The sequence below is a fragment of the Montipora capricornis genome, chromosome 11 (genome assembly GCF_036669925.1).
Source record: "Montipora capricornis isolate CH-2021 chromosome 11, ASM3666992v2, whole genome shotgun sequence".
NCBI classification, from domain to species: domain Eukaryota; kingdom Metazoa; phylum Cnidaria; class Anthozoa; order Scleractinia; family Acroporidae; genus Montipora; species Montipora capricornis.
Window position 1 is genome coordinate 21975215 of NC_090893.1, and position 11903 is coordinate 21987117.

An 11903-nucleotide genomic window follows, 5' to 3' on the forward strand; every position below is an offset into this window, starting at 1 on the left:
TGTCCCGTTTCCTTACCTGTCTCGTACACGTAGTGGGGATTCATATTAAAATAAATAAAGAAAAAAACAAACAAAACAGAAGGCTAGTATTCCCTTCAGAGCACGTTTTGACGAATTGCTTATCATCACATCTTACCTTGTCAACGGTCTGTCCTTGTACCCTGTAGTATCGGAAGGTAACTCCATCGTTACTGTATTGAAGTTTGTACTTTGTAACCCATTGGTTACCCTGATTCCTTCCTTGTGAAGCTACAGCCGTCACTTTAGTGTAGGATGCTTGCAGATCAATCTGCAACCATTGATTCTTATCGTTTTTCCTTGCTGACCAGGCACCTTGTTTTATTCCTGACTTTTGGAAGTTTAGTCTTCCCTGGATGGCGGCGTGATTTAGGTCCCACTCAGAAGACGCTTGTATTTGCGCATCTTTGATTGCGCCAAATTCCATGCCAAGAGCTTCTTGACATTCTGGTTTTCAAATTGAAATAAAAAGTTGTGATCAGAAACAGTCTTTGCATGTCCACATTCTTTGAAAGTAACAGAGCTACTTCAAGTCGTTAGAAAGTTAGTAGTAATGTCACTAGTTTTAAATAAGTAGACAGCAAATCAATACTGGAAAGCGAACATTTCCGGCTCATTTAATGGAATTAACTTTTGTCTTTGCAGTAACTAACTGACTGAGATGGTTATTTAATTTGCAGATCACGCAAAGAAAATTAAATTGAAGTTCCTAGATTCAACTATAAAGAAAACGATTTACAGATGGAACAATTTGCTTAAATTCAGGAAAAGGATTTCATCAAATAAACATTGCTTGCTTAAATGCCACCTTCATCGTCATCTTTGCGCCATTATGCACATCTAAGGCACTCTGGAAATTGCACCTGACTTTCAGTGTAACTCATTTACCTATACGTGGGATGCCATAGGCAGGTCATCCTGAAATCCAGTCGTGTTAGCTTCAACCGAAGTTGCATGAGGTTGTTACCCATGCACGTGCTTGTTCTCATCTTAAAATTTATTAAACCTTTTTAGATAAGGTTACTACTGAGATTGGTGGCATCTTAGATGATTTGATTTGGTAAATAAAAGACAGACGATGAAGTAGTATTTGAAAACTTTTTGACACCTTAACCTTGTCCATAATCTATATTATTTATCCTAAGTTTTTACTTCACGAGTTTTTTCATTAGCTTGGCCGGCACTAAGGGCATTAAAAAAGAGAAAATCAAATCAGAATCAGGGTAAACCGGGAAATATAGCGAAAAAGCACCGCATTTTACCCTACGACGCCTTATCAAGTGGAGGGAGAGTATAATTTTTAGCCAATCTTTGCATGTAAACCTGGACCATTACCGTTACTGACACCAGAATGCTCAGCTTTCTAGATAAATGCTGTTTTTCCTAAATTGTCTCTACACCTTTTTTAAAAATATATTTCCACTTAACTTTGGAAAATTTAATAATTTTATTTATTGTAGAGACGATGGAAAAAAATCATGTTACCTTGTTCACAGCCATAGACTTCTACTCTCATTGATATGTGCCTGTGCCAAGTGACCGGTCGGAATCGTATGTAACGCGCCAGGATTGGATTTTTTAGTTTGTGATAGATGATTGAATTTTGATCGCTATTTGCAGTAAATTCCTAAATGGGAAAAAAAGATGACATATAGTGATTAACAGAACGAAAATTTTTGCTGACTGGCTAAAGAATTCATGATCCAAAGCACAAGAAATGAGAGATACAAGGAAGAAAATTCCACCGCGTGTTGATAATGTACACATGGTATCCAATCAATAAAAACTGGAAGTTTGAGTAGGAGATTTGAAAAATGGAGGAAAAAGTGTCCTTGGTAGGAATGTTTGAATGGGGAATGACAACACCTATCTGGCACCGTCAGAACGCTTGGAAGCTTACTACACTGGAAGACGTACTTCAGAAATTGATACAAACGGCAACGAAATGTTGTTTCCACTGTCCCGTTTCCTTACCTGTCTCGTACACGTAGTGGGGATTCATATTAAAATAAATAAAGAAAAAAACAAACAAAACAGAAGGCTAGTATTCCCTTCAGAGCACGTTTTGACGAATTGCGTATCATCACATCTTACCTTGTCAACGGTCTGTCCTTGTACCCTGTAGTATCGGAAGGTAACTCCATCGTTACTGTATTGAAGTTTGTACTTTGTAACCCATTGGTTACCCTGATTCCTTCCTTGTGAAGCTACAGCCGTCACTTTAGTGTAGGATGCTTGCAGATCAATCTGCAACCATTGATTCTTATCGTTTTTCCTTGCTGACCAGGCACCTTGTTTTATTCCTGACTTTTGGAAGTTTAGTCTTCCCTGGATGGCGGCGTGATTTAGGTCCCACTCAGAAGACGCTTGTATTTGCGCATCTTTGATTGCGCCAAATTCCATGCCAAGAGCTTCTTGACATTCTGGTTTTCAAATTGAAATAAAAAGTTGTGATCAGAAACAGTCTTTGCATGTCCACATTCTTTGAAAGTAACAGAGCTACTTCAAGTCGTTAGAAAGTTAGTAGTAATGTCACTAGTTTTAAATAAGTAGACAGCAAATCAATACTGGAAAGCGAACATTTCCGGCTCATTTAATGGAATTAACTTTTGTCTTTGCAGTAACTAACTGACTGAGATGGTTATTTAATTTGCAGATCACGCAAAGAAAATTAAATTGAAGTTCCTAGATTCAACTATAAAGAAAACGATTTACAGATGGAACAATTTGCTTAAACTCAGGAGAAGGATTTCATCAAATAAACATTGCTTGCTTAAATGCCACCTTCATCGTCATCTTTGCGCCATTATGCACATCTAAGGCACTCTGGAAATTGCACCTGACTTTCAGTGTAACTCATTTACCTATACGTGGGATGCCATAAGGAAGGTCATCCTGAAATCCAGTCGTGTTAGCTTCAACCGAAGTTGCATGAGGTTGTTACCCATGCACGTGCTTGTTCTCATCTTAAAATTTATTAAACCTTTTTAGATAAGGTTACTACTGAGATTGGTGGCATCTTAGATGATTTGATTTGGTAAATAAAAGACAGACGATGAAGTAGTATTTGAAAACTTTTTGACACCTTAACCTTGTCCATAATCTATATTATTTATCCTAAGTTTTTACTTCACGAGTTTTTTCATTAGCTTGGCCGGCACTAAGGGCATTAAAAAAGAGAAAATCAAATCAGAATCAGGGTAAACCGGGAAATATAGCGAAAAAGCACCGCATTTTACCCTACGACGCCTTATCAAGTGGAGGGAGAGTATAATTTTTAGCCAATCTTTGCATGTAAACCTGGACCATTACTGTTACTGACACCAGAATGCTCAGCTTTCTAGATAAATGCTGTTTTTCCTAAATTGTCTCTACACCTTTTTTAAAAATATATTTCCACTTAACTTTGGAAAATTTAATAATTTTATTTATTGTAGAGACGATGGAAAAAAATCATGTTACCTTGTTCACAGCCATAGACTTCTACTCTCATTGATATGTGCCTGTGCCAAGTGACCGGTCGGAATCGTATGTAACGCGCCAGGATTGGATTTTTTAGTTTGTGATAGATGATTGAATTTTGATCGCTATTTGCAGTAAATTCCTAAATGGGAAAAAAAGATGACATATAGTGATTAACAGAACGAAAATTTTTGCTGACTGGCTAAAGAATTCATGATCCAAAGCACAAGAAATGAGAGATACAAGGAAGAAAATTCCACCGCGTGTTGATAATGTACACATGGTATCCAATCAATAAAAACTGGAAGTTTGAGTAGGAGATTTGAAAAATGGAGGAAAAAGTGTCCTTGGTAGGAATGTTTGAATGGGGAATGACAACACCTATCTGGCACCGTCAGAACGCTTGGAAGCTTACTACACTGGAAGACGTACTTCAGAAATTGATACAAACGGCAACGAAATGTTGTTTCCACTGTCCCGTTTCCTTACCTGTCTCGTACACGTAGTGGGGATTCATATTAAAATAAATAAAGAAAAAAACAAACAAAACAGAAGGCTAGTATTCCCTTCAGAGCACGTTTTGACGAATTGCTTATCATCACATCTTACCTTGTCAACGGTCTGTCCTTGTACCCTGTAGTATCGGAAGGTAACTCCATCGTTACTGTATTGAAGTTTGTACTTTGTAACCCATTGGTTACCCTGATTCCTTCCTTGTGAAGCTACAGCCGTCACTTTAGTGTAGGATGCTTGCAGATCAATCTGCAACCATTGATTCTTATCGTTTTTCCTTGCTGACCAGGCACCTTGTTTTATTCCTGACTTTTGGAAGTTTAGTCTTCCCTGGATGGCGGCGTGATTTAGGTCCCACTCAGAAGACGCTTGTATTTGCGCATCTTTGATTGCGCCAAATTCCATGCCAAGAGCTTCTTGACATTCTGGTTTTCAAATTGAAATAAAAAGTTGTGATCAGAAACAGTCTTTGCATGTCCACATTCTTTGAAAGTAACAGAGCTACTTCAAGTCGTTAGAAAGTTAGTAGTAATGTCACTAGTTTTAAATAAGTAGACAGCAAATCAATACTGGAAAGCGAACATTTCCGGCTCATTTAATGGAATTAACTTTTGTCTTTGCAGTAACTAACTGACTGAGATGGTTATTTAATTTGCAGATCACGCAAAGAAAATTAAATTGAAGTTCCTAGATTCAACTATAAAGAAAACGATTTACAGATGGAACAATTTGCTTAAATTCAGGAAAAGGATTTCATCAAATAAACATTGCTTGCTTAAATGCCACCTTCATCGTCATCTTTGCGCCATTATGCACATCTAAGGCACTCTGGAAATTGCACCTGACTTTCAGTGTAACTCATTTACCTATACGTGGGATGCCATAGGCAGGTCATCCTGAAATCCAGTCGTGTTAGCTTCAACCGAAGTTGCATGAGGTTGTTACCCATGCACGTGCTTGTTCTCATCTTAAAATTTATTAAACCTTTTTAGATAAGGTTACTACTGAGATTGGTGGCATCTTAGATGATTTGATTTGGTAAATAAAAGACAGACGATGAAGTAGTATTTGAAAACTTTTTGACACCTTAACCTTGTCCATAATCTATATTATTTATCCTAAGTTTTTACTTCACGAGTTTTTTCATTAGCTTGGCCGGCACTAAGGGCATTAAAAAAGAGAAAATCAAATCAGAATCAGGGTAAACCGGGAAATATAGCGAAAAAGCACCGCATTTTACCCTACGACGCCTTATCAAGTGGAGGGAGAGTATAATTTTTAGCCAATCTTTGCATGTAAACCTGGACCATTACCGTTACTGACACCAGAATGCTCAGCTTTCTAGATAAATGCTGTTTTTCCTAAATTGTCTCTACACCTTTTTTAAAAATATATTTCCACTTAACTTTGGAAAATTTAATAATTTTATTTATTGTAGAGACGATGGAAAAAAATCATGTTACCTTGTTCACAGCCATAGACTTCTACTCTCATTGATATGTGCCTGTGCCAAGTGACCGGTCGGAATCGTATGTAACGCGCCAGGATTGGATTTTTTAGTTTGTGATAGATGATTGAATTTTGATCGCTATTTGCAGTAAATTCCTAAATGGGAAAAAAAGATGACATATAGTGATTAACAGAACGAAAATTTTTGCTGACTGGCTAAAGAATTCATGATCCAAAGCACAAGAAATGAGAGATACAAGGAAGAAAATTCCACCGCGTGTTGATAATGTACACATGGTATCCAATCAATAAAAACTGGAAGTTTGAGTAGGAGATTTGAAAAATGGAGGAAAAAGTGTCCTTGGTAGGAATGTTTGAATGGGGAATGACAACACCTATCTGGCACCGTCAGAACGCTTGGAAGCTTACTACACTGGAAGACGTACTTCAGAAATTGATACAAACGGCAACGAAATGTTGTTTCCACTGTCCCGTTTCCTTACCTGTCTCGTACACGTAGTGGGGATTCATATTAAAATAAATAAAGAAAAAAACAAAACAAAACAGAAGGCTAGTATTCCGTTCAGAGCACGTTTTGACGAATTGCTTATCATCACATCTTACCTTGTCAACGGTCTGTCCTTGTACCCTGTAGTATCGGAAGGTAACTCCATCGTTACTGTATTGAAGTTTGTACTTTGTAACCCATTGGTTACCCTGATTCCTTCCTTGTGAAGCTACAGCCGTCACTTTAGTGTAGGATGCTTGCAGATCAATCTGCAACCATTGATTCTTATCGTTTTTCCTTGCTGACCAGGCACCTTGTTTTATTCCTGACTTTTGGAAGTTTAGTCTTCCCTGGATGGCGGCGTGATTTAGGTCCCACTCAGAAGACGCTTGTATTTGCGCATCTTTGATTGCGCCAAATTCCATGCCAAGAGGTTGTTGACATTCTGGTTTTCAAATTGAAATAGAAAGTTGTCTTTAGAAACAGCCTTTACTACTGCCATAAAAACCATCCAGATATCTTTGCTAGGCTGTAAAGAGGCTTTCTGTTTATTTATTATTTTTTTTTGGTGATTTCGACTAAATTCCCATTGTTTTTTCCTCCTCACTGAGCCGCTGTTTTCCGTCTCGCTGGTTCTCGCTCGAAGGCTATGTGTGCGATATCAGAGAATGATGTCATTACAACCCATTTCGATAGAAACTAGCTAGTGATAGGCTTAGAGTGTCACTAAGCCACAGTCGGAATACGCATGATGGCCCTAAAGGGTTGGGAGGGTTAATCGTTAAATGATACCAACCATTAAATATAGGCACGCGTTGCGTACATGTGGTAGTGGAGTAACTTGACAAAGTGCCTTATTTCATGACTGTCGACTGAGCTGCATTTTATTTTCCAGGAGAATCAAGTTGTCAATGCGTAATATGTAGCTCTAATAGTACACAATATTGTTTTGGTATCGTAAATCATTACAACATGTGGTGCTATGGTAGTTCTCTTAGGTATTTAGCCCCCGAGAAGACATGTAGTTACTGGTGAAATACTAAACCCAGGAAGATTGAAGAAAATAGACGGGAATCCAGAAATATTGGCTTCAAGGCAGACATGAAGTTTGCTGCAACTTCTTTTTCACAGCAAGTTTAAGTGTGTATTCTCCGCGTATGACAGCTTTCCACGACACGCGACAAAAGTCTATCGAAGTTATCCCCTGTCCGGCGGGGTTAGTATTTGGATGGGAGACCTCCAAATATACGAGTTGCTGTTGGAAACATAGCACCGACTACTCTATTTTAACGCTAAAAAAGGCGAACTAAGCAAGGTACAGATTTTGCTACCCTGCCTTATGCAAAAGAAACATTGATGCAAAAGTAAAAAAGATGTTGATACACAGTTTTTAGGAAGAGCAGAAGTTTTTAAGAAGTGTCCATGGAGAATTTAAAAATTACCATCAGCAAGAAAATTTGCGACATGAAATCAATGTAATTTTGTGTCGCGAATATAAAAAAGTTACCATCAGCGAAAAACATAATTTTTGCCGGGAGACTTTTGCTACGTCCAATTTTTCTATTGTACTTTTGGCTGCACAAGTAAATTGCAAAATCGAAAGTGACACTCAACGCCATATTTCGCATTGTTGTGTAATTCCCGCCACTAGGTCACATAGAGTAACCCATTGTTCACGCCGTCGTTTAGTTCGGGTTATTGTTTCGCTTTGCATGCACGCTTAGTTACCTCATTGTCACAGTTCGCGCATAATTAGCTTGGTGCCTTTGTTACCACTTTTGCCTGCTTAGTTTGGGTTGTATTTGCATCTTGCCTTCGGTGAATAAACGTGTTCTCTCGCTCGGAGTTTCGGCTCAACTCACTGGCGTGGTGGCAGCGCAACATTTTCAAAGAACCCACGGAAAGAACATCAAAGCTGTTCTTCGATTTTAGCCGCCTCTCTGAGCAATCAAGCCAGAATTCGTGAACCGTAGTGATGACTTCACACAGAGCGCCGAAACAGTGGTCGCTTTCTTCGAATGAAACTATTACTTCGATCGAAGCCTGGGAAAACAATCTAAAGTACATCTTGTCCCTCGATCCGAACTTCGCAGACTTTCTTACTGATGGATCATCGTGGAGTAAAAAAACAAACGCTACACCCCTACGTGGTTTCTCCAACGATCCTGAATCTGTTCCAACGGCGAGAAGAAGGACTGCTGCTCAAAAAGTAACACATTTAGAAATGATGCTCGGCCAAATTGCCAATTACGCCCCTATCATTTCTCGGAACTCAATCGTCAAGAATTCTACATCAATTAGCGGCGTTTGGCAATCGATCCGACAGCATTATGGCTTGCAGTTAACTGGCTCCCGTTTCTTGGACCTCGCGAACATTTCTTTGAAGCCTGAACAGCGTCCTGAGGATTTATTCCAAATCTTAATGGCCTCTATTGAGGACAACCTACTCACCAGATCCAGCGGAATCACTCATTATGGCGAGATCCCGGACGCTGACGAAGAACTATCTCCATCCCTCGAAAATTTTATTGTTCTCACTTGGCTACGCCTACTCCATCCCAACCTTCCACGACTTGTGAAACAACGTTATGGAACCGAATTACGTAGTAGGACGTTGGCCTCTGTGAAACCTGAAATCTCTCAAGCTCTCGAGTCGTTACTTGACGAGCTCCACACCAGTGATGAATCAAAGGTTCTACGCTCTGCGCCCCCAACTGATCATCGCTCATTTGTTCCCAAACGACGCAGGCTACTGCCTAAACCTCGAGCTGTCAAGTCTTGTCCTCTTTGCCAGCAGGCCGGCCGCCCAGATTTTCAGTCACATTTTCTCAGCGGTTGCAAGTTTCTGCCCGAGCCTGATCGTCTCTTCATGTCCAAGATTCGCCAAGTGGCCGGCATTGAATTAGAGGAGAGCAGTTATGATTACCAGCACTATCCTGATCTGACTAGCCCTCCGGGTTTTGAAGAATTTGCAGATATGCAGCATTGTCCCTCCAGAGTCCTACCTACTATGACACCCCCTGCCACTCGTCGCGTAAATGTCTCCCAGTCTCCATTCCTTCACGCTTTTTATGGTCATCACCCTTTACGCCTTACAATAGACACCGGCGCAGAAACTAATATGATGAGAGCTTCTTTAGCCAAGCATATTGGTGCTAAGATAACTAAAAGCTCCCAGACTGCTTTGCAGGCCGACGGTCGCACCCCGTTAACTGTTGTTGGTGAGACCCGCCTTCCGCTGATTCGTCAAGGCAGACCTCTTACTTTGGAAGCTCTCGTTGTCGAGAATCTTGATGTTGACATACTTGCTGGAACACCCTTCATGGCTTCCAATGACATTGCAGTCCGCCCCGCTAAGCGTGAGATCATCATCGCTGGGTGTGACGTGGCGTCTTATGGTTGTTCCCAAAGTCCTCAGACCCACTACGCTGTCAGAGCTTGCCACCTCCTTCGCGCCCCGAATACTAACACAACCGTCTGGCCGGGTGAGTTCCTGGAAATTGACACCTCCTCAGTGCTACTTAAAGATGCTACACTTGCCATTGAGCCCCGTATGGATTCGGTCTCTTCTAGTCACCTCAAACCTGCTCACACCTGGCCTCATCCCGACATTGTCCAGTCCATTGGTGGTAAACTGACACTTCTCAACAATACCGAGGAGCCCCTACTAATCCGCAAGAACGACCATTTATGCCAAGCACGTCTAACTGTTCTGGAGTCTTCCATAGAGCCCTCCTCAATCCAAGCTGCAGAGCCGTGCCCCAAGTCAACTACTCCTCCCTCTTCTTCCGTCGAGTCCGTACATGTAGACCCTGACGGTTTGTTGTCCCCTGCTGAGAAAGCCGCGTTCATTTCGCTACTGAAGGAATTCCAATTGGTTTTCGATCCCCGTATTCCTGGTTACAATGGAGCTGCCGGGCCGATTGAAGGGGTTGTGAATATGGGCCCTGTCGAGCCTCCCCAGCGAAAAGGGCGTGTCCCACAGTACTCTCGCGACCAACTCGACCTGCTTCAAACCAAATTTGACGAACTTGAGGCTCAAGGCATTTTTAGTCGACCAGAAGATTTAAACGTTGTGGTGGAATACTTGAATCCATCCTTCTTGGTGAAGAAGAGGAATGGCGGTTTTCGCTTAGTCACAGCCTTTACTGACGTGGGCCGCTATAGCAAGCCCCAGCCCTCACTAATGCCGGACGTGGACTCCACTCTTCTCAAGATTGCTTGCTGGAAGTACATTGTAGTCTCTGATTTGTCTCAGGCGTTCTACCAAATCCCACTTGCAAAGAACTCCATGAAGTATTGTGGCGTGGTTACACCCTTTAAAGGCGTTCGTGTCTACACGCGTTGCACAATGGGAATCCCCGGTTCCGAAACGGCCCTCGAGGAGCTAATGTGCCGCGTCCTGGGTGATCTCCTTCAGGAAGGGTGTGTCGCTAAGATTGCCGACGACTTGTATTGTGGTGGTAACTCCCATCAAGAGCTCCTTTTAAACTGGCGTAAAGTCCTCTCGGCTCTCGATCGCTGCAACCTTCGCCTCTCACCTGCGAAAACCATAATCTGCCCAGCTTCTACCACCATTCTCGGTTGGATATGGTCCCAGGGCTCGATCCGCGCTTCTCCCCATCGTGTAGCTGCTCTTGCTTCTTGTGAGCCACCCAAGAATGTACGCGGTCTCCGTGCTTTTGTTGGCTCATACAAAATGCTTGGTCGGGTCCTTAGTGGAGCTGCTAAACTCCTCGCTCCTCTCGAGTCGCTTACGGCTGGTCGTCAATCTCAAGACACCATCTCTTGGTCTGATGAGCTCCTAGTGTGTTTTCGCTCCTGTCAAGAAGCACTCACATCTAACAGATCCATCACACTCCCCAAGCCTAATGATCAACTTTGGATCGCAACCGATGGTTCCGTCAAGATGAATGGCCTCGGCGCCACTCTTTATGTGCTTCGTGACCAGAAGCTCCACCTTGCCGGATACTTCAGTGCCAAATTTAAAAAGCATCAAGCCTCCTGGTTACCATGTGAAATAGAGGCATTGTCTATTGCCGCTGCCGTCAAGCATTTTGCCCCTTATATAATTCAATCAAAGTCTAAGACTTATGTACTGACTGACAGCAAGCCGTGTGTCCAGGCCTTTGACAAGCTCTGCCGTGGACAGTTCTCCTCCAGTCCCCGAGTGACTTCGTTTTTATCATCTGTTAGCCGTTACCAAATCACACTGCTCCATTTGGCTGGTTCTGCCAACCTGCCTTCTGACTTTGCTAGTCGTAACGCACCAGCTTGCGACGACCCTCGCTGCCAAGTTTGTTCATTTGTATTCCAAGCTGAAGACCTAGCTGTGCGTCCCATTTCTGTTCATGATGTGCTATCGGGGAAGACGTCCCTTCCTTTCACAAGCCGTTCCGCCTGGCTCCAATCGCAACTAGAGTGCCCGGATTTGAGACGTGTCCACTCTCATCTTAAGCAGGGCACTCGCCCGTCAAAGAAGCTGACAAACATTAAAGATGTCAAGCGTTACCTGAACCTGGTCTCCATTTCCCGTGACGGCCTACTCGTCGTAAAACGCGATGAACCTTTCGCTGCGCCCCGCGAATGTATTGTCATTCCACGCTCTGTTGTTGATGGCTTCCTTGCTGCCTTACACGTGAAGCTGGACCACCCCTCCCGTCACCAGATGAAACTGGTTTCACAGCGTTATTTCTTCGCTTTAGATTTGGACAAAGCCCTGGATCGGTGCTCGCAGTGTTGCCACCTATGCTCTTCCCTGAAGAAAGTTCCATCCAGCCTCATTGAACAATCAACCTCTGATCCCCCCGACGGCTTTGGTATTTCCTTCGCTGCAGACATCATAAAGCGCTACCGTCAGCTAGTACTTGTCGTCCGCGAGACGTCCACGTCCTTCACTGCAGCCTGCTTGTTGGATAACGAACGTCGTGAATCCATTCGCTCTGGTCTCCTC

The 11903-nt window shown here is 42.4% G+C and overlaps 2 protein-coding genes across 2 annotated transcripts in view; one reads left to right on the forward strand and one right to left on the reverse strand.

The window, feature by feature from the left end:
• The window catches only part of LOC138024427 (uncharacterized), a 308112-nt gene extending 301717 nt beyond the window's left edge, over positions 1–6395 (reverse strand). Inside the window, 7 exon segments of the mRNA XM_068871629.1 lie at positions 137–465; positions 1504–1645; positions 2113–2441; positions 3481–3622; positions 4090–4418; positions 5457–5598; positions 6067–6395. Coding sequence (XP_068727730.1) covers positions 137–465; positions 1504–1645; positions 2113–2441; positions 3481–3622; positions 4090–4418; positions 5457–5598; positions 6067–6375 — 1722 coding nt within the window. The 5' untranslated portion in view covers positions 6376–6395.
• A 1530-nt stretch (positions 6396–7925) lies between these two features.
• Positions 7926–11903, forward strand: part of LOC138023193 (uncharacterized) — a 4956-nt gene continuing 978 nt past the window's right edge. Inside the window, exons 1-2 of the mRNA XM_068870220.1 lie at positions 7926–9089; positions 9369–11903. The exon at positions 9369–11903 is cut by the window's right edge and continues 978 nt beyond it. Of these exons, the coding sequence (XP_068726321.1) occupies positions 7926–9089; positions 9369–11903 (3699 nt within the window). The remainder of the gene's footprint in view (positions 9090–9368) is intronic.